This window comes from Penicillium mononematosum, assembly GCF_028829835.1.
Source record: "Penicillium mononematosum strain IBT 11891 chromosome Unknown utg000005l:1.0-9366267.0:1.0-9372171.0, whole genome shotgun sequence".
Classification (NCBI taxonomy): domain Eukaryota; kingdom Fungi; phylum Ascomycota; class Eurotiomycetes; order Eurotiales; family Aspergillaceae; genus Penicillium; species Penicillium mononematosum.
Window position 1 is genome coordinate 4,968,133 of NW_026643275.1, and position 25,588 is coordinate 4,993,720.

The window sequence follows — 25,588 nt, forward strand, 5'->3', positions numbered from 1 at the left end:
CGGCACAAGTAAGCGTCTCCACTTCAAACTCAGAAAAAATCGACCAAAAAAAAAAAAGCTTGGAAGGTCGGAAGGCAAGAACCACTCTATCTTGGGGTCAGGGCCCTCTTTCGGTGTGGACCTGGGTCTGCGATTGCTAGTTTTGGTTCCGGAAGCAGATTTTCTACTTTTAGTGGATAGAAGTGGGTCTGGCGGATCTTCGATGGGGTTACCGGGAACCAATCAAGCGTGCACGTGGGGGCAGAATTCCAATTCAGGTGGACACCGCCTTCGGTTCGAGGCAGATCTTCCCAACTTTCGCGGGGCGATAAATTCTGTTCCCAGTTTCAGTTCGATGTTTGACAATAATTACTCCTATACGGAGTACGGAGTATGTACGGAGTATTTACAATATAACATTTGTCGATTAATTATGAAGCATCTATGTTGTATAATGTACAAGATTTATAAATAGGCAGAAATGTCAATTCTGCAAAACCACATGCCAAGGCAATGCCAATGCTATGCCAATGGGATGCCAATGGGACGCCACGGGTAAAGTGGCAACCCGTAACCAACAAACAACACACCTAGTCTCGGAGCCCGGAGGTCATCTCGGATCCAAGGGGAATATCGTAATATCATTTACGCTTTGACTGAGGCAATTGTTCAATATCTAAAGCAATCTCGCTCCCAAAATCACTTCCAATACCGAAACGGCCCGCATCTGGGCCATTCAATATTGACGTAGTGGCTGAGCCAGTTCCACGCTAATCGTTAACCCCGGCATCCTGTATGCATAATCTTTGACCAATCAGCATGCAGCATTTGACCATGTGCAGCTCCATCCTCCGCACCTTCGCTCGAAATCTAAACCTTCCTCCAACACGTGTTATCACGTTGCGTGTCAACTGCTGTCCTAAATCCCGATCTATCCGGTGAATCTATGAGATGACATGGACTAGAGTATCATTGACACGAGTTGCCCGGCGAAATCTGTTTCGAATGAAACTAAAATTGTGTACTATCGACCATCTTGGGCCAGAAACGCGTCTGAAATCGAAGCATGCGAGCATCTCTGCGTCCAAACCTTCCAGAATCTTGGCTAAAGCTTGCTTCGGCATCTCACATCATCCCAAGCAATTCCAAGAAAATCCAAGCAATTCCAAGCCCGTCAAGCAATAATAGGGTTCCCGACGGGCGTCGCCAAGTGAGCTTCTACAATGCTTGGTCTTCTAGGGCTGGATTTGGTGATGGCAAGCACGTGCTCACGTTTCGCGTGGTCAGTTGTCAAAATCAAGATTCCAACGTTGGAATGCACGCGTGGTTTGATATGTCTCGGCCAACCCCCCCTACTTTAGGATACTCGGGAATGCGTCTGAGAAACCTTTGTACCCACCAAACCTGCGCCTTGCGTATGATATGCGCCCTGCAGACCGATTTTGCTTAATTTCCCCCTTTTCCGTTTCAGCTCCCAGGGGCTGCGCTACATGCTATACTTTGCGTGGATACCTGGATGATCTCGGGCTATACTAGCCCAACATCTCTCTGGTGCTGGCCAATGAAGGCAGGTGACTTTCTTTGCTTATTTTGCCTTGCTCATTGGCTGCTCCGTCAGGAATTCCGCCCTTGCAGGCTACATACATTAGCTGACTTCTAGAAGAGCGAACCCTTTGGAAGATTGCTCTGGTATTATAGCTGCTGTGTACTCCGTACTACGTACGTGTTGCCCGCCACGAGCTTGTCTACAAATTCTGTGGGTTCATAGGGCGTGGTCTCATGATGGGTACGGATATGGAGTACACAGCACTACATCGCGGTTAGTAGTACATCACAGATACCAGCCGACTAAATAACCAAGGTACGTATATAGTGTTCGGTATCCCCGGACCTCATATATCCAGTCAAACGAGCCCGTGTACATTGGAAATAATCAACAAATCAGTGTTGTGGCGTGTCCAGACGCGGGACATGACACCCTACAGCCCTATATCCGGATCTATTGGAAGGATTATACCCCGTACCTAGATAGCTTTTAGCCTTTATTGCATCAGCACAGAGCGCACACTTATCTGCAAGTGCTGTTGCTGGTAAGTTCCATTGGTGTCTCTTCCTTGCACATTCATTCACGTGGTTGTGTTACCGTCCCCTGTAGGGCACTGTAAAAGCGATATACGTAGATAGTTTTACGAAAGTGGCGTCTAGCGATATTATCGACACAGTCAGACGAGTGAGATATTAACCTTTGGTTCATCATACTGTGCCATTATCAATTTCGGTCTGACCTACGTCGCATTGCAAGCTCTTTTCGTGTAATCTCCTGAGGTCGGTCTACAATTTGCTTATGACGTTGTTTTGCCACGGACTAATTCACCCATGAACAGGTGGTAGGAAAAACAAAATGCATAATCATGCGATGTTTCAGCTCTGTAGAGTTCAACTCAACATCGGAGATGACGACCTGTACAACCGTCTGTGACTAATGCACCTCTAACCTTAATGTCATCTCCGGTATCCTAGATAGGTTTGCCTAAGGCCAATGTACGAAGTTCCCAAGCCCAGCAAGATCTTCACTAACCGTCAACGAACACTGAGAACCTAGTGGATTTCACAAAGGATACGGCTCCCAGCTTAGCGAGCTGAAGGTAAGGGATATGTCTAGTGACGTGGAGAGGGCGCGTCGAAGTGCATGAATGCAAAGTGAGATAGACTGAATGATTGGCAAATCGAACACTCAAACCCTCACGCATTATGACTTGTTCAAAGATTCTGTACACCAGCAGGGAACTTGTCTGTATAATGCCCGATGTCGATCCCGACAGGCAACAATATATCAGCCTCCAGAGTTACATGCATGCCCCTACCTACAGCTGATCCGTTCTGCCGATCTAGCGATCAGACGTCTATGCCAAATGATCTACGAAGTACCGTTTATCTGGTTTCTAATAATACAAGTTGCACAGGCGTCGGGTTGGATTTCTAGGGCGAAGCAATTCCTTCTGCCTGATCGATGCTAGATAGTTGCAGGAACGAAGGGACACTTTTGGATCGACGCTAATGGGATTCCTTGCCCATCCGCCTTGGAAATCTGTTTGGAATATATATAGATTTCTTGTCGCCAGATACACCAAAACCCGAATATGGCAATATCTATTGTATGCCTTTACCCATTGGCGAATGCCTATATAGTTTGTCATAGACATGTACAGAAGCAATATAATTAAAGATAACCGTGGCAAGCCCACCAACGACTTGGCCAGTGTTGGTGGGGACCGGATAACAAATTGTAGGGTTTTAGGTATCTTTTGTATAGCAATTCCATACAAAAGGTACATAGACCCAACATAGTCATAATGTCAGTTTTCTTAAGTTAGGGAGAATGTAAGAAGATATACGTAGTGTAAATGGAGGTTCAATTGCTCAATTGCCTATTTAGTATCGACTTTGTGTAAGAATTAACCAGTTGAAGTAAGAAAATGGCTAGACTTTGATATAGATGTGGTGCTTTTCAGGTACTCTTCACACTTCTATATAACGTATTCGAAATCAGACTTAGCAGGCAAACAATTGACCGAGACTTGCCTTAGATCTTTCGTTCTTCTCTTCTTCATTAAGCTAGTTTGAGAGTTAAGAAAAATCGATGTTATGCTTTATGTATGCTGTGCCTGTGTATCTTTTGTATGGCAACTCCATACAAAAGATACCTAGTCCTAACAATATGCTATCTGGTAAAAATTTGCTATCCAGCGATGCCCATCAACTAGGTAGGCGTTGGCGGATGTGCCACACTTGGTGGAGATGAGATTTATGGTCTTAATCCACTCTAATTTCACAACTGCAATAGTCCAAGGACGTACAGAGGGAAATAGCGACATCTTGGAGAGCGGGCATTTGATTGGTTCAGCATATTGACCAATTCACCGCCTTGCTCTCCGCCTCTTTCCTAACACTTTTCGTTTTCTTCCTTCATACTATTCAAGTGATCTATTTGACCTCTAATATTAGGGAAATGTTGTATTGAGAAAGTATCATTTCATAGGGCCTTTTAGATGCCTTGCCCCTTCCTAATGTTATAGCTATAAGGACCATGTATTGATTAGAAACGGATAGCTGTAAACCGTAGAATAACGGTGAAAAGCATGGTCCCTACAAAACTGAATTACAATAACATGCGATCATTTGATCTATCTATGATACTTGATCTAGTTATGGATGATGTTAAACTCGATAATATTCTGCCAAGTTGAACCCCCAACCGAGCATACTGCTCAACCAATCAAATACCAGTTGTCCAATGTGCCGCTATCCTCCCCCGTACAGGAATATGGATAGGTCGTCTCGCTGTGATGGAGTAGTGTTTCCTTGTTGTTTTTGGGTATTTGTCATGATAATTACATATCTATTAGGAGAGCAAGCCAAATGGTATATTACATCTTCCATCAGATGACAGAGGTAAGAATGAATCTGTTGCGCCGAAGAATCTAAGCTGGGAGAATTTGAGATTGAGGCACAACGAACTTTCTAGAGACATTGAACCAATGCCCGGAAAGGTCCACGGGTGTCAATCTGGGAAGTGGCTAAGGTCATAAGTACTAAAATCCCCTGCCACTGACGTCAAATTTCTTAGGTTATAATATATATAACCTGGCACACCCCTTCCTCTCTGAGATCGCAATCTTCCCAAACCAGCCCATAGATAAAATTCATATCCACTTCATATCTTAACTAATTCATCGGTGCCATATCCCACAAATAAGACGCAAGTACGATGTCGACTGGCAGGGTCCTTCGTGGCTGGTAACACATTCCTGAAGTGCGCAGGACCCCTTCCCCAGCCATCATACCTGACCTACTCCAGACTTTACATTTCCAATAGCTATAGGCCTTTTATCCCATACAAGATCATGTGTGCTGCATACATTCCACGGAAGTCCAGTCTCGATATGTATGCAGAACCTTGGAATAAATGTGTTCCCCTTTCTAACAGCCCACGTCTGGAATGAAGCCATCGTGAGAAAAGATCCCGATCCCGATCGTCCCGACTTCCAGGTATGGTATGTATATAAGGATCGTGAAGAGGGCGAGAATCGCAGATTCGGGTATCTTCTCCTTGAATATTGAGCTTCCATATCATTATCTGCGGTCATTCCCAGATACTACTGAATCCAACTACATCTTGCAGAAGACTAGAACTAGACCAACGCATACCATTCCACCATGTTGGACTTCAAGAGCCTATTTCCGACGGTGACAGCGTTCATTGCATTTATACTTACCCTCCTATGTCTCTTCGCGGGGACGCAGAGAAACTTCCTCGAAGACGTGGATCTCTTGACGGTAAGTCCGACCGTCTCCAACTACTCTATAAGTGGCGGATGGTTGCATGAGACTGACTTGGCGCGGCCTATCATCTAGCTCTATACACCCGCAGGCACCGCAGGAACCGCCAGCGGTGGAGCCCATGATTTCTATTCCATCCACGTCATGTCCTACTGCCAGGGAACGGTGGTAACGCTCGACCCCGGCACAGAAGTCACGCGCAACGTAACTGAATGCTCGAACCGCACGATTCTATCCTCATTTGACCCGACACAAGCCTGGCCGAAGGAGATCACCTCTAGCCAGGACCTGGGATGGGCACGCGTAATCAGCGATGACTTCCACGCCTTCAGAATGACAAGCCAGGTCATGGCCGTGATGTACTGTATCGGAGTTGGCGCGATGGGTGCTGCGATCCTCGTACGAGTATGGACTACTCTCTCCCCGCGCGCAGGCCAGGGCCTATTTGAATTTTCGTTTTTCATGGTGAGTTACATACCACGATCTGGTGATGGAGTTACCCCCCTACATAAACTCTGGTCTCTGCATATCGTCTGTGCAGACTGCATTTCCCAGTTCAGCGTGGTGCATTTCGGATCTCAGATTTCCCCAGAAGCATGACAAATGGCTGACACGGGATCATGATTTAGCTCGGATCTTTTAGCATCAGCATCGCGTCCATCATCGCAACTGTTATCGCGTTTGAATTCGTCGCTCTAATTAATGCTCACGGCAAGGGCTCGAATGTGTCGGCCCATTACGGCGAGAGATTCCTCGGGATGAGTTGGGCCGCGGTGGGGCTGGTGCTCGCCGGTAGCGTTTCTTGCTTCGTGAATGTCTTTGTTTACAAACGGGCTGCGTATGCGCCTGCGCCCGTCTCAAAGGATATAGAGGGGTAATCAGTACCCGAAAAGAAAAGGAGACAAGAAGGGAGCGGTGGTGGTAGCCAGTCGGAGAGCGCAGGTTTCAGACGGGGGGCGGACATCGGGGAAACTCGCAACGAATATAATCCCATACAATATAGTAGATAGAAGAGCCATTTATAAATCGAATGATACCATATTAAGGAATACCACCTCGAGGATACCTTAAGATTACTAGAATATAGAATAGTCAATCTAACTAGAAGTTTCAAGGGAAATTGTAAAGTTGCTAATCCGGCCACTTGCTTTTGCGGGATATCTGAGGGTTTTCGTGTTGGGCCAATGGCCGGGCCCCGTACCGCGAGAGTTAGGCTTTGCCCCCCCTTAACTTCCAGGGGCTAAGATATGTGTGTTGGGCAGTGCAAGGCAGCAATCTCCTTAGTGTGCTCCGAGCCTAGAGCGTAGAAGGCGATAGATACACTTCGAAATAAACACCTCGGCTGGATCAGACTTGGCCGCGACTAAGTGGGAAAAAAATGGGTCAAGGCTATCAACCGTTCATCCGACGTCACCACATAGTGGGTATCAGTTGGGTCTATAGAGGGTCTATCGACTATCGTGAATAGTCTCGAATATTCTTGAAATAACCACATGTTATAACTCATTATACCGCAAAACCAATTATTCAAGACATTCTCAATACATTCCGTATAATGGCTCAGACTCCGAGGACCACTGTACTCCGTTAACTCTTCCCGGTTTGTCGGCTGATTTTCTCCGAAGTCTACATTTGCCAAGGTTCTTGTCAAAGCGCGAAGTATTTGACGATTATGGGCGGGTTTTCCCGGTTCTTTTCTTTTGTTTTGCCGGTGAGTGGTTTCAGGCGTGTGATACACATGAAATGAAATCTATAAGTTACTCAGATAGGAATAGTGTATTGGGTTATGCCTCTATTGCGCGGTATATTCCAAGGGAGTATGGGTTGCACGGACATTAAAGGGGGGGGAAGGAGAAGTGTAACATCTCAATAATCTTTGTTTAGAATGTTAAAGAGAATTATAGAAATATTAAAACGGAATAATATTCGAATAATAACAATAAATAACAAATAATAACAATCGATTCATAATGTCCTCATCTTATGACTGGTTGAAAACAAGGCGGAGGCTAGTCCCGCCCAAATATGAAGTCATCGTCATAGTTCCAGGGACAGGAACATATTCCTTGTATAGTTTCCACGGTCGTTCTTTCCCATATTCCCCCTCTTTCCTTAAATAGTTGCACTTTCCCCCTTGAACTGGAAAGTGCAACTGACACTTCCTCTTTAGTTACTCTACTACTCTACTTCTACTCTCACTTTCACTTCTACTCTCTTTCTCCTTCTCCTTCTCTTTCTCCTTCTACTTCTACTTCTACTCAACCTCTACCCACTTCTACTTACCTGTACTTCTACTTCCACTTTTCATATCAACCATGGAGAAGAAAGCTGTTCACTTCGGCGGTGGAAACATCGGCCGTGGCTTCGTGGCCGAGTTCCTCCACACTGCTGGCTATGAGGTCGTCTTCGTTGATGTCATGGACAGTATCATCACTGCCCTACAAAACACCAAGTCCTACGAGGTCACTGAAGTCAGTGACGAGGGCGAGGCTACCAAGACCATCACCAACTACCGTGCCATCAACTCCAAGACCCATGAGAGCGATGTCATCAACGAAATCTCAACCGCTACCGTTGTCACCTGCGCCGTGGGCCCGAACATCCTCAAGTTCATTGCCCCTGTGATTGCCAAGGGCATCGATGCCCGCACCGCCGCCACACCGTTGGCCGTCATTGCCTGTGAGAACGCCATCGGAGCCACTGACACTCTACACCAGTTCATCAAAGACAACACCGCTCAAGACCGTCTCGGCTCTATGCCAGACCGAGCCCGCTTTGCTAACTCGGCCATCGACCGTATTGTGCCTGGCCAGGCCGCCGACAGCGGTCTCAACGTCCGTATCGAGAAGTTCTATGAATGGGCTGTGGAGTCGACGCCTTTCGGCGAATTTGGTCACCCAGATATCCCGGCTATCCACTGGGTTAGCCACCTGGAGCCCTACATTGAGCGCAAGTTGTTCACCGTCAACACCGGTCACGCCACTGCAGCCTACTATGGCTACAATGCCGGCAAGAAGACCATTGCCGAAGCTCTCCACGACTCTCGCATCCGCGGCATTGTCCGTGATGTGCTTCAAGAGACTGCCTCCCTCATCATCGACAAACATGAAATCAGCGCCGCTGAGCAGCAAGAGTATGTCGAGACCATCATCACCCGAATCTCTAACCACTACCTCGAAGACACCGTGGAGCGCGTGGGTCGCGCCCCAATGCGCAAAGTGTCCCGCAAGGAGCGTTTCATCGGCCCGGCTGCGCAGCTGGCCGAGCGTGGCGGAAAGTTCGAAGCACTGCTGGGCTCTTTGGAAATGGCTCTGCGGTTCCAGAATGTGGAAGGTGACGAGGAGAGTGTGGAGCTGGCCAAGATCCTCAAGGAGAACGCGCCTGCCGATGCTGCTGTCCGATTGACCGGCTTGGACCGAGACCACCCCCTCTTCCCCCATGTGGTCAAGGTCGTGGACGGCGTGCAATCTGACGCAAAGTAGGCACCTCTTTCTCACGCCAGCCTCACAACATCCTAACACCATTTTTTTCAGAGAGGCAGGGCAACCGCGCATTTGATTTCGCTTTGACTGAAATTCAACTTGCATGGAATATCGCGAATACCAGGTACACGGCGCGGGAGTAATGGGATCAGTGTTTATATGACTTTATGAATTGTAGTATGACTAGCGAATGGAGCATCGAATCTTTTTTTAATCCTTTCTCCCAATCTAAATATGTACAAAGTGATCTCACAGCTTACTATCAACCCAAACAGGCTTCCTCTTCTCCACAAAAGCCCGAAGTCCCTCCTTAATATTCTCCCCCTCGTTCAACCTCTTAACCCACGTCTCATTCAACATCGCCGTAGCCTCATCCGCCCCAATCCCCTCCCACCCCAACTTAACACCCTCACGACTAACAAGCACCGAATCAGGACTATTCCCGGCAATCTCCCCAGCAACCTTCAAAGCCTTCTCCAAAACAGCCCGACCAACCTCCTCCTCCCCAACCCCGTCACCAACAACAACAACAGAATTCACAAGCCCCCATCTCTCCGCCTCCACAGGCCCAACCATCCGCCCCGTAAGAACCATCTCCATAGCCCGCTGCTTGCCCACCGTCCGCACAAGTCGCGGCAACGCCCCAGCGAGAGCAACAACCCCGCGCTTCACCTCCGGCAACCCGAATACCGCTCGCGATGACGCAATCACTATGTCGCTGTTGATGATCATCTCCGTCCCACCGCCAAGACAGAGTCCGTTCACCGCGCAAATCACAGGCTTCTTGCCCTTTCGTCGGGCTAGTCCGCCGAATCCGCTATTTGGCATGGTGGTTTTGGTTGAGGTTGATGAGGTGCGGTTGTTCCATTCTGGTCGAGTTAGTGGGTGTAACGGATGGATCGGCTTTTGGGACCTTGGGACGTGTGTGTTTTGCACAAAGTATACGAGCCACTCTGTCGGGTCTGCGTGCTAGCTCACCTTTTAGATCAGCGCCGGCGCAAAACGCCCGTCCCTTTCCGGTTAGAATGCCCACGCGCATGCTCGGCTCTTCGTCGAGCCATTCCCATACTGCGTGGAGGTCTGCGTGGCCTTGGGAGTTTATACAGTTCAGATCGCGGGGTCGGTTTAGCGTGACGAGGAGGATGTGGGGTGCTGGGTAGGTGAGGGTCGCGTGGGCTGGGGTTGGGGGTTGGATTGTGAAGGGTGGCATTTTGATTTTTCTTGGGGGTCTGCTGGGAGATTGATTTTGAGGGAGGAGGGAGGAGAGAAGAACAAAGAATGAAGGAAATGGTATGGAGACGTAGTGATGGACGGGGAGTTGGGGTTATTTGTAGATGCGGAGAAGCTATGCCGAGGACCGAGGAGTGTGGGGGTGATTACTGCAGCACTCTTGGATGGCTTTGGGAGTTATTTTTGTCGAACTATTTTCTTTAGACTTGTAGATTATCCGTAGGTTACTGTTTATTGTACAATTGTGCGAATTACAGGTGGTATTCTACCTGTGACTTATGTTGACAAGTTCTGAGATGAACAAATCCACCCATCTCCCAAGTTCCCTATGAACGCCAAAAAAAAAACGCTCCCGAACAAAATCACAAATAGATTTGGATATCAATAAGCTAAGAAGCGATTACAGCGTGCAATGGATCTGGCGCACCTACGCCTTGTTGATCCAACCGCTGTGTACCATGAAATCATAAATGCGGCTGGTTTTGGTGCCCTCAATCTAACGGAGTTAGTAAAGGACTCGCGGCCCAATCAAGAGTCGAGTAGAAACATACCTTGCAAATTATCCGCGCATCTTTCTTCTTCAGGTTGCCGCCCTGCTTCATTGCTTCCTTCAACAGTGTCTCCTTGATGACCAGATACGGCTTCGGCATCAGACGCAGAACATTGCATACCTCTGCCTCTTCCTTGGTCAGGAGATGTAAGTCGGCAGCAGTGTCATTGTCCAGCTTCCACGACGGCATCCCGCTGAGTGGCGGCACCACATATTTCGTCTTTGCCGGCTGCGGGGGAGGCGCATCCCCATCGACAGCGAAGGCGCGATCGAAATCGTTCAATGGCTCATCGGCAGGATCCGCCGGTGCGTGCGGGTTGGCAGCTTTTTGCAGTCGCAGCGGCAGTTCAGGCGTGGTGAGCTGTGTTGCTGCCGCTGGTGTCTCTGTCAGCTGTCCCTGCTTGGGGCGGGTACTGGCGAAACGGTCAAATGATCCTTGAGGAAGCAGTCGTTGCACGCGCTGTTGCTTATCCTGCTCGTACTTCTCGCCTGCTTTCAGATCACCGATGCCCATCTGCCGCCATTCTTGAAGCTGGGAGATGGCTAGGCGGAGGTTGTGCTCGTATTCCAGGCCTTTGTTGAGGTCTTCAAAGTCCTTGCAGTTCATCATCCGTGCTAGTGGCTTTGCTTTGTTCAACAAATCTCGCTCTTCCTTCGACCGTTTCTTATCTAAGGCGGTGTTCTTTCGGTATTCGAGGAGGTTGTGCTCGAAGAGGATCTTCTTGCGCTCTGTACGCGCCGTCAAGCGGGAGTTGTAGATGTCAACCACGGTCATCTTGAGCTCAGTCTCTGCATCTGGCTCGCCGTTCTCATTGAGTCCAGCCCCGGGCTCAAAAGTCATGTGCTGCACCGCTTCTTCGGCATCGTTCAAGAACTCGGTCTCAAACTCTAATCGTCCCGGCATGTAGCCCTGCACTTCGTGACATGCCGGTACACTGGCAGTCGGCTTCTGCTTTGGTGTGGTTGGAGGTGCTGCCTTGGCTGCATCTTTGCGCTCTTCGATGCGACGTTTCTTGCGTGTTTGGAACTCCTCTTTGGAGATTGAATCCTGCAAGGCTCTATCGTCTGGATCGGCGCGGGCTGCGAGCGGGAAGTTCACACTCTTCACATAGGTGTCGTAATAGTGGTCTCGCACTTCATCCTTGCTCCGGTAGCCGCCAATGTGGTCTGCGATGTCTGCCCAGGAACCCAACCCATAGATTTCGGCGCCTTCCAGCAATAGCAATTCTTCATCGGCACCCCAATCCCCCTGGAATATGGGGACTGAGTTCTGTTCGATCACTTGGAATGGATGTGTGGCGGGTTCGTGGTTTTTGGAGTTCTTTCCGGCTGAGAAGCAGGGGACACAGAGGTCATATTCGGGGCAGGCGGGATGCGAACATGAGATGCGAACCTATGCGATGGAGTCGCGTTAGTCTCTGAGTAAAATAACAGACCTTCAAGTCGTCATGGCACAATCACACCGAGACTTACTGTTGACGTAACATCAATAGAGCACACATCGCAGTGGAACTTGGTGCCGGCCTCGGTGCCGCGCGAGGCGGTCTTCTTGCGTATCACACCCATTAGCCCTCCACCCCTATCATCCTCTGGTTTGTCGGGTACTGTATTGATAGCAACAGACTCAGAAGTCTGAAAATACTAGAGTTGCAGGTGACAAGTTGAGGTGAGGTCTTCCGGGGTAGGTGTCTCCGCACTTCGGAGCGGGGAATATTCCGAAACTTGAAAGAACAGATAAAATGATACAGCTATAAGCCAAGCTGAATGTCAAACTCTCTTCGTCTTGTGGAGCTGCTTTGGATTGTTAATGCCGTGGGGGAAGTTGATGCGTCGTTAACCCTTGTGGCGGAGCAGTGGCTGAGCTGATTAATTACTGTACCTAGATGTGACCTGTATGTTACCAGCTTGACCAATCAAACACCAAGCCTTAGGTAATCTATAATAAGACCATGTATTATAATTACAGGGGGAACTTCCCCTCTCTCATTCTCATTTGATCTTCGATCTCGACTCTTTTCTTATCCTTTAGTTGTGCTTCCATACGGATTTTCAAAAGCTATAGTGGTGGTCTTTGTCTTGACTTCTCTCCTTTTGCGTGTGTTATCTGTGTTCTTGTGTCTCCTTTATTTTGGGGGCCATTCGCATATTATTGGGTGTGATTCTTACCCTGCACACGCATTACGGTACCTTGGACTTTGATCTCTTCTTCTCGATATCTTTACAACCGCCACTATGTCCTGGAAGCTCACTAAAAGTATGTTTACTGGCAGTTGGTCTCCCTCTCTCTCCCCCTCAATACCCCCTCTCTGCACTGCAGTGAATGCCCACAGTCGCTAATGATACTTGTCTCAAGAGTTGAAGGAGACGCATCTAGCACCCTTGACCTCATCATTTGGCCGGTCGTCGTCTACTTCGACGATCAAGGGTGACTCAAATGGTGAAGAGGCCCCGACACCTGTGTCCTCCAACCCGCCCTCCGCCACCCCCTCAGTGAACGGGATCGGTATGTTATTCTTATACTACTGGAATTCCCCTCGGTAACTAATAATTCCATCGTTTGAATAGCGGCCTCCGAGTCTCTTGTCTCTCCCCTGTGGCGCCTGTGAACCCAGGAATCCTCATTGTCACTCTCCACGAAGGGCGCAATTTTTCGCTGTCACCTCACTTCCAACAGATCTTCAATTCGCATTTCCAAAATAACTCTTATGCGCCCTCTTCTCTACGCCCAAGCACCTCCTCTTCGTCACATTCAACTCAGAACCAAGCGGGTTCCTTTGTGCCATCCGGCCGGCCGCAGTCCACAAGCGGGGGCATCAATGCCGCCCCCACTATCCACGGTCGCTATTCCACCAAATACCTTCCGTATGCCCTCCTTGACTTTGAAAAGAACCAGGTTTTTGTGGATGCCGTATCGGGAACTCCAGAGTGCCCATTGTGGGCTGGAGACAACACAGCCTTCAAGTTCGATGTGTCCCGAAAGACCGAGTTGAATGTACAGTTGTATCTGCGCAACCCTGCAGCCCGGCCTGGCGCCGGACGGAGTGAGGATATCTTCTTGGGCGCATGCAAGGTCAACCCTCGCTTCGAAGAGAGCCAGCCGTATGTGGAGGATCCGAAACTCAGCAAGAAAGACAACCAGAAGGCCGCCGCAGCTCATGATGAGCAAGGGCGTCAACTGGGTCAGCAGGGTGCTGAATGGCTGGATCTCCAATTTGGAGTTGGCTCAGTCAAGATTGGTATTTCCTTTGTGGAGAACAAGCAGCGGAGTCTTAAGTTAGAAGACTTTGATTTGCTCAAGGTTGTGGGCAAGGGTAGTTTCGGCAAGGTCATGCAGGTCATGTAGGTGGTCTCAAGATCTACTTGTTTGGGTTCAAAAATGCTAACAGTCGGGGAATTATAGGAAGAAGGATACTGGTCGGATCTACGCCCTCAAGACAATTCGCAAGGCTCACATCATCTCGCGATCGGAAGTCACACACACACTTGCCGAGCGATCGGTTCTTGCACAAATCAACAACCCGTTTATTGTTCCACTGAAGTTCTCATTCCAGTCGCCTGAGAAGTTGTACTTCGTGTTGGCATTCGTGAACGGTGGAGAGTTGTTCCACCATTTGCAAAGGGAACAACGATTTGATATCAACCGAGCCCGTTTCTACACCGCAGAGTTGCTGTGCGCTCTCGAGTGCCTGCATGGGTTCAAGGTCATCTATCGTGATCTCAAGCCTGAGAACATTCTTCTCGATTACACCGGGCATATCGCTCTTTGCGATTTCGGTCTCTGCAAGCTGGACATGAAAGACGAAGACCGAACCAATAGTAAGATCTCCTCATCACTCATGATAAGCCCCATATAGCTAACCGGACCCAGCATTCTGTGGAACTCCCGAATATCTCGCCCCAGAACTTCTCCTCGGCAACGGCTACACCAAGACTGTGGATTGGTGGACTCTCGGTGTCTTGCTCTATGAGATGTTGACAGGCCTGCCTCCATTCTACGATGAGAACACCAACGAAATGTACCGCAAGATCCTGCAAGAGCCTCTGACCTTCCCCAGCAGCGACATCGTCCCACCTGCTGCGCGAGATCTTCTCAGTCGGTTGTTGGACCGTGACCCCGTGCGCCGATTGGGTGCCAACGGTGCTGCGGAGATCAAGTCTCACCACTTCTTTGCCAACATCGACTGGCGCAAGCTTCTCCAGAGGAAGTACGAACCCAGTTTCCGACCAAACGTGGTATGTATTCTTTGCTCCCGACCATGTATCTGATCAACATATGACTAACTTGGTGCAGGTGGATGCCCGTGATACTGAAAACTTCGATGTTGAATTCACTAGGGAAGCACCCCAGGACTCATATGTCGATGGGCCCGTCCTGTCGCAGACCATGCAGCAACAGTTCGCCGGATGGTCGTACAACCGACCCGTGGCTGGCCTCGGCGATGCAGGCGGCAGTGTTAAAGACCCGTCCTTCGGTAGCATTCCGGAGTAGAGTCTCTCTCGCCGCGTCAAATTAGATCGAGTATTCCCGGTGCAAGAAAGAGAGAATAGGAGGTTCATAGAGACCATTCCCCTTTTTAACTGCGTATATGTTCTTTCACTAACATATCGACCAATCTTGATCTCTTTTTCTTTTCTCGCTCTGTTCGTCATATTGTTCGTTTTCTCATCACAAAGGAGTCTGTGGCATCTTGATATCGGAGTCGCTCCTGATCTTCGAGACGGCATTTTTTTCTTCTCGTTTCATACGACCGTTGAGCGCTTTGATTTGATTTTCTTGTCTTGTTCGCTCATCTCCCTTCCATCTCAAGTGTTCATTCTCTCCAGGCAGGTTCCTTTCTTACCCATGGTTTCGTTGCTCTTCTCAAGCGGTCATCGTCTGTACCCTTGTTCTGTATTCTCGATAAAACTTTACAATGGACAATGCCAAACGCTTCGACTATATTGTATGTTCGTCACCGAGTAAGATGGATCAGCCCCTGATGGCTGAGCGGTTTTAGATGCATGGTAAATTTGATTCATATGCTAACTGAGGTAGAAGTCTTGATTCTTGCCAGCTTTCGGGTCCACCTGGGCACTGTTTTGTGTTCTTATTTAAATGTAGTACATGCCTGTTCTTCTTACTTAACACCTACGTTTGCAGAAGCCTCTACTAACATCTATACAACATTGAAGCCAGATACATAGGCAAGCACCAGGAAAATCCGGTATAGTATACATATACAATAATCTAGTAAATCAACCAAGAAACCACTGGAAATAGAGGGAAACATATTGCTTGTATCTAGGCATGTAATTTGCTCTAGAGACACATGACAGCGCAATTACAAATAAGAAAAAAAGGAAAAAAAAAAGTCGGACACACGTTAAGACGCCGCTCGCAATCAAGAATGAACTGACTGGTCAGCCAGAAAACAAACGATCAACCTAACTCTCCTGGAAAGTCACCAAACAGAAACCCAGTGCTTTTCGTTCGTCTACTCGGCTTCAGCAGCATCGGCCTCGTCCACTGCAGCCTTCTCGGCTTTCTCTACCTCCTCAGCCGCCTCGACTGTACCGTTGGGCGCACTGGCGGGCTCTTCATCGTCATCGCCATTGACATCAATCAGGGACGCAGAGGAAGGGGGCTCGGGGACGACACCCTCCTTCTCTAGGCGAATGTACTCATCCCACTCGGGGAAGAGGTCGTCATCGGTAGAGGCGACATCGGGGGGCACCGGGCGGGACACCGATGAGGCGGGCAACCTTGGTCTTGCCAGATTGCTCTAGGGATTCCTTCCATTGGACAACGAGTTTAGGGGCGCTCGAGGGCTTGTAGGTCTGGGCGAAAAGGACGGCCTCGGCGATCCTGTTGGTCTGGACGAGGAGGGCGATGCAGCCATCAATATCGCCCAGAGACCACAAAGTGGAGAAGGCAACATTGTGGAGGCCTGACTCTGAGGCCTGGCCGGCCAGGGCCTTGAGGCCTTCACGGTTGTTGCTGGCGGTGTGCAACAGTAGCAAAGAACCAACATCCTTGGCGTTGGTGAAGCACTCTTGGGCAAGAGCAAGATTCCAGCCGGCAAGGGCAGCATCACCGACGATCTTCCACTTGTGCTCGACGTTGGCCTCGCGGGCAATCGTGAGTGCGGTCTCAAGATCGCTCAGCGCAAGGGCCAGCTCGAAACGGTGCTCGGGGTCGGTGGCCACTTCCAGGGCCATTTCCTTATATCCTTGGCCTTCGAGGAAACGGGCGACCTTGTTCATCTGGTCTTGGGGCACGTCCTTGAGCAGCTCAGATGCCATTTCCATATCGCCGCGCAGCACCACTGTTTGGTATTCAACCATGCTGAGAGAAAGGCCGAAGGAGACGGCATTGACGTCCTTGTCGGCAAGGTAGATACGGCCATCCCGGGGCAGGTAGCCAAGAACATACATCGGTTGGTCGAAGTGAGAGATTGTGTAGGTCTGGTCACCAACAAGGTAATTCAGGCGGTTCGTAGAGTTGGTGTAGATGAAGCAATCTCCAACCCACTGTCCAGTCCGGACGGTCTCGTTAATTGTAGCAACCAACTCAACAGCCGCCTCAACTCCATCTTCGTCGGCTTCACCGGCGTTCAGGCCATTGATATACTCCTCGCGAGAGTAGCGAAGAACATAGAAATCTTCTTCACAGGCAAGGGTAACGAGCTCACCAGATTCGGACCAGTAGACCTGTACATGTCAATTAGCATGATTTCCAAAGATCACGGCAGAACAAATAACTTACGGATTTCGGGTCAGCTTCAATTCTCCGAACCAGACTGCCAGTCTCCCAATCAAAGAATCCAATGCCACCTTGACCCTTGACACCCAGAAGAACACCATCAGAGAGGCCCTTGGCTTGGAACCCAACATCAAGACCGGCGCTCTGTTCCTTGAAGTTCTTGAAAATCTTTACACTTGTCGATGACTCCCGAATAGCGTAATCGTTGCTGTTGTCTTTCGCACCCCAGGCAAAATCGAGAGCCTGTCCAAAGGCCTTGTTTCTCCACGCCAATGCGGTGTAGATGATGTATTCTCCATCACCACAGACGGAAACAAAACGTCCATTGGGGGAGTGTGACAGAGTCTGCGGGTACACCTCGCACTGTCCCAAATCCTTTGTTGGTAGAGAAAGAGGCTCGCCGTCCTTGACACTAGCATCCCCGCCCTTGATCACTGACGACACGACCTCACTGTGTCTCGCCCAGATAAGCTTACCAGACCCATCCATTGAGACGGCGGGCTCTTCCCGGCCCATCTTCACCACAACAGCACCATCGTCGAAACCCATCGCAATTCCCTGTCTACCCCGCTGGTATGAGACACACCATGCTCGTTCTAGACCATAGCTTAATGACTGCTCCAGGCGGTACGTGTTTGCGTGCCAAATCTTAATTGTTCCATCTTCAGAACCTGAGATGATCACAGGGAGTTCGGGGTGATAGCAGGCGAATGAGACATTGCTTGTGTGGCCCTCGAGGGTTGCAATGAGTGCTTTCGTGGTGTAGTCCCAAATCTTGACGGTCTTGTCGTCGGAGGTGGTGAGGATATATGGCTTATCCGCCTGTGGGTAGTAGTCGACATGGTTAACACCTTTCGTCTCGTGGGCTTCGAGTGTAAAGTTGGCATGGGGAGAGCCGAGGTTCCAGATCTTCACGGTCCGGTCCAAACACGCGGAGGCGAAAGTGTTGGTATCCTTGGGGTTGATCGCCATGCCCATAACATAGTGGCTATGGCCCTCGAACACTTGTACGCACTTCCAGCCCTTCTCCCAGTCCCAAAGTTTAATTGTCATGTCATCGGAGGCTGTGAGCACAAACGGCTGGGTGGGGTGGACGGCAATAGAACGGATGTAATCCGGGTGTGCTTCAAAGGATGTGATTTTTTCGGATGTATTGTAGTTGTAGACCCGGAGCTGGAAGTCATCTGAACCGCAGACAATCCAGTTCTTCCGCGCAATGAATCGACCGGCACGAACGGGGACATCGGTGAGTTCGAAGGTTTTGATGATAGACTAGAGGGCAGAAGATTTAGATAAAAGTATGCGAGTGTGAATCTGCGTCGACTCTTACCTGCGATTCGTAAGACCAGATGTAGACATGACCTATACAGGAAAGTAATTAGCGCGTTGGGCATCTCCCATACTGCCCCTCTCTTAACATACCGCTATACAAGGTCGTCAAGATCTAAGAAAGGAATTAGTTTGAGCAAAGTTACCGAGTGGATTGTAAAAGCTTACCCAGGGCTCTGTAGGGTGGAAATCAATCCCCTTTACCCGCTCGGAGCGGGCAAACAGCTGTCTCTGTAACATCTATCGTCAGCAATCCCTCCAATTGTGGACATCCACCTGCGGAACCATATTCTGGTATCTGCTGGAGAACAGATCCACAAGTATATGAAGCATTTCATCGTCTGAATTTGCGTACCTTGACGTCGAGCCGCATGTTGTGTGGGGGATGAGACGAGTTGTGTGATGCGGTGTTGGTCCTGTGACAGCGATAGGGGATTTCGCGAGCCACTCAGACAGCCCGATGATAGGGAGGAGCGATCCTCGGAGCAAGTTATTAATTGGAGGAATTAAGAAAGGATTGAGAGGAAGGAGAGCTAGAGGGAGAGCGCTTCATTCAGGGACAGCAATGTATGTGTCCACAAGGGATTCCCGCCTTGGCTCACCGCCTTCCAGTCTATCCGCTATACAAATATCCGACGAAGTATACGGCGTACATATTCATTTGTATTGAAGAAAGCTATACTGATTTTCTATGTGAGATTTGCGGAATGTACTCCTTGTCAAATTAAGGATCTGTACAAAAGAGCAATAGCCCAAATAATAGCTCAAATACCTCCGATCTGCTCCCCTGTACATAAGCATCGCCCCGGTGTATGAGCTTGGAACTAGAAGACCAATGACCTCTATACTATATTATTAGGGACATGTCTCGATTACACCGAGCATTTCTCAAGAGAAATAAATAAGTGACGTTGGTTTTCTTGTCGAATACAAGAATCGTAGCCTAGGAGCTCCACGACTACCTTAAACTTCAGATGGTTGAACTCTCAAAACCTGTATTCAAACAAAAGACCTCTAGTAGTAGTTACAGAGATTAAAATTCACAGCCATTCCAGAAGGGCTGTCTAGTTACCACGCTCGAAGTAAGTCCACTGGCCGGGTTGGGGCTTCTCCTCGAGTTCCTCCCACCTGTAATAGTGTCAGCAGTAAGTCTAGACCTCGAACTTCGAATTTCCACTTACACCTTAGCCTTGGCCAGCTCATCCACAAGCTTGAGCTCTGCCTCTGCGACCTGGATGACCTCCTCGATAAGTCCGGCGCCGATTTGCTGTTCAACGTGAGAGATCCTGCGCAAAGAGGTTAGCGTTCTATTGTCTAATTGTTCATGGCCAATTCAGCTATGCAGGTACACGTACTGGTCGGCATCAAGGGCGGGCTCGCTCTCCCATTTCATATCTTCGTGGTAGAAGTCATGCTGGGCCTTGTTGGTGGTCTCGCTGGCCTCGTTCATGATTTTAGCCCATTCCGCTTCTTGTTGCGGGGTACGGGCAGGACCCTCAGTTGTGGCTGAGAGGCCTTCGCCATCCCATTCTTCACCGCGAGCATTGTCGGATCCATCCTTCTGTTGGGCAGCGGCATGGGTGTAGGTGCCGTCGGTGCGCTGGACCTTGGCGAATCGCTCAGGTTCGGCTCCCACGGTCTTCCGCACACGCTCCAGCCAGGCATCGAATCCGGCAGGCTTTTGCGATTCAATAACCTGGAGGCGGTGGCGGGTCAAAGCTTCAACGGATTGGCGGTAGGCGGAGGATTCGGGGAACGCCTGCAACTTCTGCAGAGTAGTCGAGTAAAGGTAGATTAGAGTAGGGCGAGGGCTGGGGTGGGTGAAAAGGCCCGTCAATCCGGTAGGAGCGAAAGGCTCCAAATACCGGGGCTTGACATTGGCCAGTAGCCGAAGTGTAGAGCGCATTGTGAATGGACTTAGTGATATTGGGGTCGGTCTGTTCCAGGGAGATGAAGTGTTGGAAGTCGGCCCGGAGCGGATTAACTTTATGTTCCACCCCCGAACGGCAAGGGGAAAGGCAACAACTCACCTTTTCCGATACCATCAAAGCCTCGCATCTGGTTCTTTGTTTGGACTGTGTGCAGTTCTACTTTGCTCTCAGCTACGGGGCGCTATAGTCGCTAAGTGCTGTTTCTTTCTGCAACGTGAGCAGTGCCCACCCGAGTCGCCAGTCTTCGCCCCCGTCCAATGTGCCACCTGTAACACTTCGCGATTATCCTCCCTGCTTCGACCAGAGTCCTTCGTTTTGCTCAACTGCGACATCTTGAAACTACATATTCTCTCTTTTAAACTGCTACCCAGTTATTCGCCTTTTCTCCCGCCAAAATGAAACCGTCTTGGTTAGGGTGGTCCCTCCTCTCACTGTTGGTAGCGCCTGCTTTGGGCACGCCTTCGGATGCCTCCTCCGACCAAGAATCTGGAGATGCGCTTGTCAAGAGGGGAGGTCGTGGAGTGGATCCCGACACCCCCACAACATTCAATGATATTAAAGTGCCCCCGTTGACGCAGCTGACCCCCCGAGAATTTCGAGGAAGTGACCAAAGATGGTTACTGGTGAGAACCCCTTCAGCAGCAATCAATAAACCGCTCAAGGCTCTAACTATTCTAGGATGATTAAACATTATTCCCCCACCTGTCCGCATTGCCGCACGGCCGCTCCGATGTACCAGACCCTGTATGAGTACTACTACGTGAGTATATATCCCATTCTTCTGAACCTTTGAGGCTTGAATCTGATTATTGGTAGACCTCAAATCCATTATTCCTCTCCGGACTGAAGCCCGGGGAGCTCGCCTCTCTGGACTCGTTTACCGGCTACTATAATCTCCACTTCGGGTCCATAAACTGCCTGGCCTTCGGCGATTTCTGCACGAAGTTGAACGTCGAATTTTTCCCCGCGTGGGCATTCTATGATATGGGCGTTCAGAACGGACGCCCTGTTGGTGCCAAGACGATGTCAGAGATTGCCGCTATGATTGAAACCAAGCTCGAGACGATCAAGCCTGGGTCCCGACCTTCGCAAGGCGTCCAAATCCCAAAGGCCGGCGCTAAGAGCATGGAAATGACTGCCAAACCTGAAGTGGTAAAGCCTGGCGCGAAAACAGCTGTCGAGAAGCAGAGCATCGAGACCGCAGAATTGGAAGGCGTTAGCCCTGAATCTGTCAAGGCCAAGCTTCAAGGACGGCCTGCTAATCCCCAGGGTGTTTCCATCCCACTCACTGCTGAAAGCTTCCAAAGTCTCGTAACGACTACACATGATCCCTGGATCATTAAGTTTTACGTCCCTTGGTGCCATCATTGCCAGGCTCTGGCCCCGAACTGGAACTCGATGGCCAAGGAAATGAAGGATACTCTCAATGTTGGCGAAGTGAACTGCGATCTTGAGAAGCGACTGTGTGAAGATGCTCGCGTGAATGCCTACCCAACGATCTACTTCTTCCGTGGTGGCGAGAGAGTTGAATATACCGGTCTTCGTGGCTTGGGAGATCTGATCGCGTACACCAACAAAGCCGTCGGTGTGGGCTCGAGCATTCAGGATGTTGACGCGACTACTTTTAAGCAGTTGGAAGAAACCGAAGAGGTTTTGTTCTTGTATCTCTACGACCACGCGACTACATCTGAAGATTTTGAGGCTATGAACCGCCTCACCCTCAGTCTTGTGGGACACGCTCGCATTGTCAAGTCCGACAGTGCTGCTCTTTCCGAGCGGTTCAAGATCTCCACCTGGCCGCGTCTCCTGGTCGTCCGTGACGGACGTCCCAACTATTACAATGCCCTTGCTCCTAAGGACATGAGAGATTTCCGTCAGATTCTCTCGTGGATGCAAACTGTGTGGCTGCCCATCGTACCTGAGCTCACCGCATCCAATGCGCAAGAAATCATGAATGGAAAGTTCGTCGTTCTGGGACTCCTCAGCCGCCGGCGTAGCGATGACTTCAAGCAATCTAAGCGCGAGCTGAAGGAAGCCGCCCTTGAATGGATGGACAAGCAGGTCCAATTGTTCCGTCTTGAGCGGGCTGAACTTCGTGATTCTAAGCAACTACGTATCGAAGAAGCCGATGACCGCAATGATCAGCGTGCACTGCGGGCTGCGAAGAACATGCGTATTACGATCCGCGAGGACGACAAGAAGCAAGTCGCATTCGCCTGGGTCGATGGCGACTTCTGGGAGCGCTGGCTGCGCACAACTTACGGCATCGATGTGGAAAACAGTGACCGCGTTATTATCAATGATCAAGATGTAAGTCTTCCCCACGAGATTGCTGGAGCCCTATAACTGACCTCCTATAGAACCGCCGCTACTGGGATACTGCTTCAAGTGGAGCTCCTATTATGGCCTCGCGGACCTCCATTCTCGAGACCATTCCTCTCGTCGTCGCTTCCCCTTCGAAATTGTCACCCAAATCTACCATCGGCACCTTTGAGACTATCTTATTCTTCACTCGGTCTCTCCTCGGCAGTCACCCTATTCTCTTCTTCATTATCTTGGGTGCTGTTGTTGCTGTGGCCACCATTTTCGGGCGTGGACGCCTTAGACGTGGTGCTGCGCGCGGCGGCATCATTGGCAACACCAACAACAACGGTGGCTTCTTCCACCTGGACGGCAAGGAGGGTTTCCTCAATGGAGGCTCGACCGACAAAGTCGACTAATGAGACAAATGTACAGTTAGGGTGTTTGGCTACGTGGTTCTTATAATCTCTTTGTTTCCACTGTATCTGGTTGATGTTGCTTTCCTTTTGCGCGTCTCTTCGATCAATTCTGTCTCAGTTGAATTTCTTGCATGTCAGACCAAGGGGTTTTTTGAAGCACATATCTTCTTATTCCATTTCTTTTCAGCCATCACATGAACTTTTGGAGTCTAGGCGTATCAGCTTCTCCGGAGCCGCAAAAAGCATCCTATTTTCAAGTCAATAAACGTATTGATATCTCTTAGTTTCTCTGGTCGACAAGTAGTTATAGTTACCTCATTTGCCTCTTCCATTTTAGGCTTTTCTTCGATGCGATTTTCCAGCTGTGTTGTTTTAGTTTAGCGAAAAGTGAGCAGGTTACTCTCCCAAATAAAACTATTCGTTGACTTGATCTATAGAAACTCATACTTCGAAGATTGAACGAAAACAATTACACCTCCTCTGATTGGCCACTGGCTTTGAAGTCACGTGCTAACTCGGGCACTCCCGGTTTTTGTCGACCACCGAGTGCCAGCTCCTGTCTCCTAGCAATTGTCCCACCAAATCACTTCGGTGTCACTCAAGATGGTAAGTGATTCTATGCCCAGAAGATGAGAGAACTTTGTACTATCTTCTGAGGTCTCTTACCTACTCGGCCGCGCACTCCGGGTAGAGGACAGTCGGGCCATGAGTATCACAACCGGCTTCCGAGCTCCGGAATGAGACGAGATAGACGATGTTGCATCAATTGCTAACACATATCCCATAGTTCGCCCCTACTGCTCGCCGCGCCGCGGCCCAGGCCTCCGCCTATGCGCCCAAGTGAGACTCCCCCATATCCTTTCCCTCGAATCCCGGACAGTACATGTTTGCCGGTGATAAGCATATCGGATGGAGCGAATGAAACATACATTGCGCTCGCCAACGAAAATTTCTTAGTTGATCGGATGCCCACTTCCTCTCGCGCAGCGGAGCTTGATGGGTGTCTGGCATCTGTGGGGGAGCGGGGATTACAAGGCCGTGGGCTTTGGCAAAAGAGCTCGATATCGAAGAGGGCAGATCAATCAAACAACAAGAATACCAAGCTAACCTCTCACTAATCTTCAGGTACTACATCCCCCGCACCGCCGCCGGTATGACCCTTGGCACAGCCGTCCAGCTGTGAGTACATCCCGCATTCCCCTCTCCTAGGTTGGACAAGACGCAGTGACTAATGACACTCTAAACAGTGGTTCCCTCGCTGCTGGCTTCGGTGTCGCCGTTGGCTCCGGTGCCCTCTTCCTCTTCGGCGAGGTTCCCCGTGTGCGCAACGACATCCTCCGCAAGCTTCCTTTCCTCGATACCTACTACGACCGTAGCATCGCCCCTGAGGACAACGTGAGTCAATTACAGTTGATTTGGGGCTTTGGATTCGATGCTGACTTTCTTCTAGCCCTTCTAAATTATTCGCGATGGTATATACCTGTCTCCCCTTTGGTCGATATGAATCAGAGCTTTCGGGAGGCAGGCTGGGGCTGTACTGTGTAGAATAGCGATGAAAGTCTTTTCTGTTTTTAATACCACATAGAAACAGTTGTTTCCAAGTAAATATGTATTTCATGGTCCGTATGCTTGGTTCTACACTATCGATATCCACGGATACGACCTTCCCTTAGATCGTCGGGCTGGACAACCTAGAGCTCTTAGAAACTCTGAGACTCTTATACACCTTGGAGGTTCGAATATTCCATGGGTTGGTTTTCGAGCTACCAAGGGGTATCACGTAGATAGCTCTGTCGTCCTGGACTAGATTTAATGACATATATATACAACGAACTGGGTTCTCCAGCATTCAATCCACAGCTTCTTTTCCCAACGAGGCAAGTCCATCCTTCGATAACAAGCCTCAAAGGACAAAAGAAGTCCTGGCAAGTTTCAGAAAGCCTGATACATACATATGTAGCTAATGAACACGAACGACACCCGTGGACGCCCGAGTCAAGCCCTTATCTCTGTTATCACGGTGATAACCACAGCTACAAGTACCGCGCTAACGCCCTCTCGCAGAAGTCCCGTGAAGGATAACGCCTGGAGTTTCCCTGCTGGGACTAGAGCTCTATCTACCAAGCTTATAGCACCGATCGTCGAAGCCCTGTGCACCAAATGAGCGGTGGTACCACCCTTCCCTACAAATCACAAGCTTGCGTAAGGCCATCCGCGTGCTCAAATAAGATATCTGGTTATTATGCAGTCCAATATATCTTTTTAATTTACCAACATCCGTGGTC

The 25,588-nt window shown here is 49.6% G+C and overlaps 9 protein-coding genes across 9 annotated transcripts; 5 read left to right on the plus strand and 4 right to left on the minus strand.

The window, feature by feature from the left end:
- Positions 1-5,196: 5,196 nt before the first annotated feature.
- N7519_010048 (Actin cortical patch SUR7/pH-response regulator PalI) lies at positions 5,197-6,197 on the plus strand (the record flags this gene model as incomplete). The annotated part of the gene is made up of 3 exons (XM_057296821.1): positions 5,197-5,316; positions 5,395-5,784; positions 5,949-6,197. 3 exons carry the CDS (start codon positions 5,197-5,199, stop codon positions 6,195-6,197), a joined length of 759 nt encoding a protein of 252 aa, XP_057144703.1.
- Positions 6,198-7,634: 1,437 nt separating this feature from the next.
- N7519_010049 (mannitol-1-phosphate 5-dehydrogenase) lies at positions 7,635-8,877 on the plus strand (the record flags this gene model as incomplete). Its single annotated transcript, XM_057296822.1, has 2 exons — positions 7,635-8,797; positions 8,853-8,877. The coding sequence occupies 2 exons, from the start codon at positions 7,635-7,637 to the stop codon at positions 8,875-8,877; spliced, it is 1,188 nt and encodes a 395-aa protein (XP_057144704.1).
- A 173-nt stretch (positions 8,878-9,050) lies between these two features.
- On the minus strand, positions 9,051-10,011 carry N7519_010050 (enoyl-CoA hydratase/isomerase family protein; the record flags this gene model as incomplete). Its single annotated transcript, XM_057296823.1, has 2 exons — positions 9,051-9,670; positions 9,780-10,011. 2 exons carry the CDS (start codon positions 10,009-10,011, stop codon positions 9,051-9,053), a joined length of 852 nt encoding a protein of 283 aa, XP_057144705.1.
- Positions 10,012-10,458: 447 nt separating this feature from the next.
- On the minus strand, positions 10,459-12,147 carry adaB (chromatin-binding transcription regulator ADA2; the record flags this gene model as incomplete). Its single annotated transcript, XM_057296824.1, has 3 exons — positions 10,459-10,527; positions 10,583-11,974; positions 12,055-12,147. 3 exons carry the CDS (start codon positions 12,145-12,147, stop codon positions 10,459-10,461), a joined length of 1,554 nt encoding a protein of 517 aa, XP_057144706.1.
- A 666-nt stretch (positions 12,148-12,813) lies between these two features.
- Positions 12,814-15,070, plus strand: N7519_010052 (serine/threonine-protein kinase; the record flags this gene model as incomplete). Its single annotated transcript, XM_057296825.1, has 6 exons — positions 12,814-12,835; positions 12,935-13,084; positions 13,158-13,920; positions 13,982-14,397; positions 14,450-14,814; positions 14,873-15,070. 6 exons carry the CDS (start codon positions 12,814-12,816, stop codon positions 15,068-15,070), a joined length of 1,914 nt encoding a protein of 637 aa, XP_057144707.1.
- A 985-nt stretch (positions 15,071-16,055) lies between these two features.
- On the minus strand, positions 16,056-19,025 carry N7519_010053 (coatomer subunit beta'; the record flags this gene model as incomplete). The annotated part of the gene is made up of 7 exons (XM_057296826.1): positions 16,056-16,228; positions 16,296-17,271; positions 17,327-18,595; positions 18,654-18,685; positions 18,746-18,767; positions 18,821-18,883; positions 19,008-19,025. 7 exons carry the CDS (start codon positions 19,023-19,025, stop codon positions 16,056-16,058), a joined length of 2,553 nt encoding a protein of 850 aa, XP_057144708.1.
- Positions 19,026-19,716: 691 nt separating this feature from the next.
- N7519_010054 (complex I NDUFA5 subunit family protein) lies at positions 19,717-20,558 on the minus strand (the record flags this gene model as incomplete). Its single annotated transcript, XM_057296827.1, has 3 exons — positions 19,717-19,780; positions 19,834-19,938; positions 20,008-20,558. 3 exons carry the CDS (start codon positions 20,556-20,558, stop codon positions 19,717-19,719), a joined length of 720 nt encoding a protein of 239 aa, XP_057144709.1.
- Positions 20,559-20,978: 420 nt separating this feature from the next.
- On the plus strand, positions 20,979-23,303 carry N7519_010055 (putative disulfide isomerase; the record flags this gene model as incomplete). Its single annotated transcript, XM_057296828.1, has 4 exons — positions 20,979-21,199; positions 21,262-21,343; positions 21,400-22,893; positions 22,944-23,303. The coding sequence occupies 4 exons, from the start codon at positions 20,979-20,981 to the stop codon at positions 23,301-23,303; spliced, it is 2,157 nt and encodes a 718-aa protein (XP_057144710.1).
- Positions 23,304-23,906: 603 nt separating this feature from the next.
- N7519_010056 (cytochrome b-c1 complex subunit 10) lies at positions 23,907-24,762 on the plus strand (the record flags this gene model as incomplete). Its single annotated transcript, XM_057296829.1, has 5 exons — positions 23,907-23,909; positions 24,091-24,143; positions 24,429-24,482; positions 24,551-24,698; positions 24,754-24,762. 5 exons carry the CDS (start codon positions 23,907-23,909, stop codon positions 24,760-24,762), a joined length of 267 nt encoding a protein of 88 aa, XP_057144711.1.
- Positions 24,763-25,588: the final 826 nt, after the last annotated feature.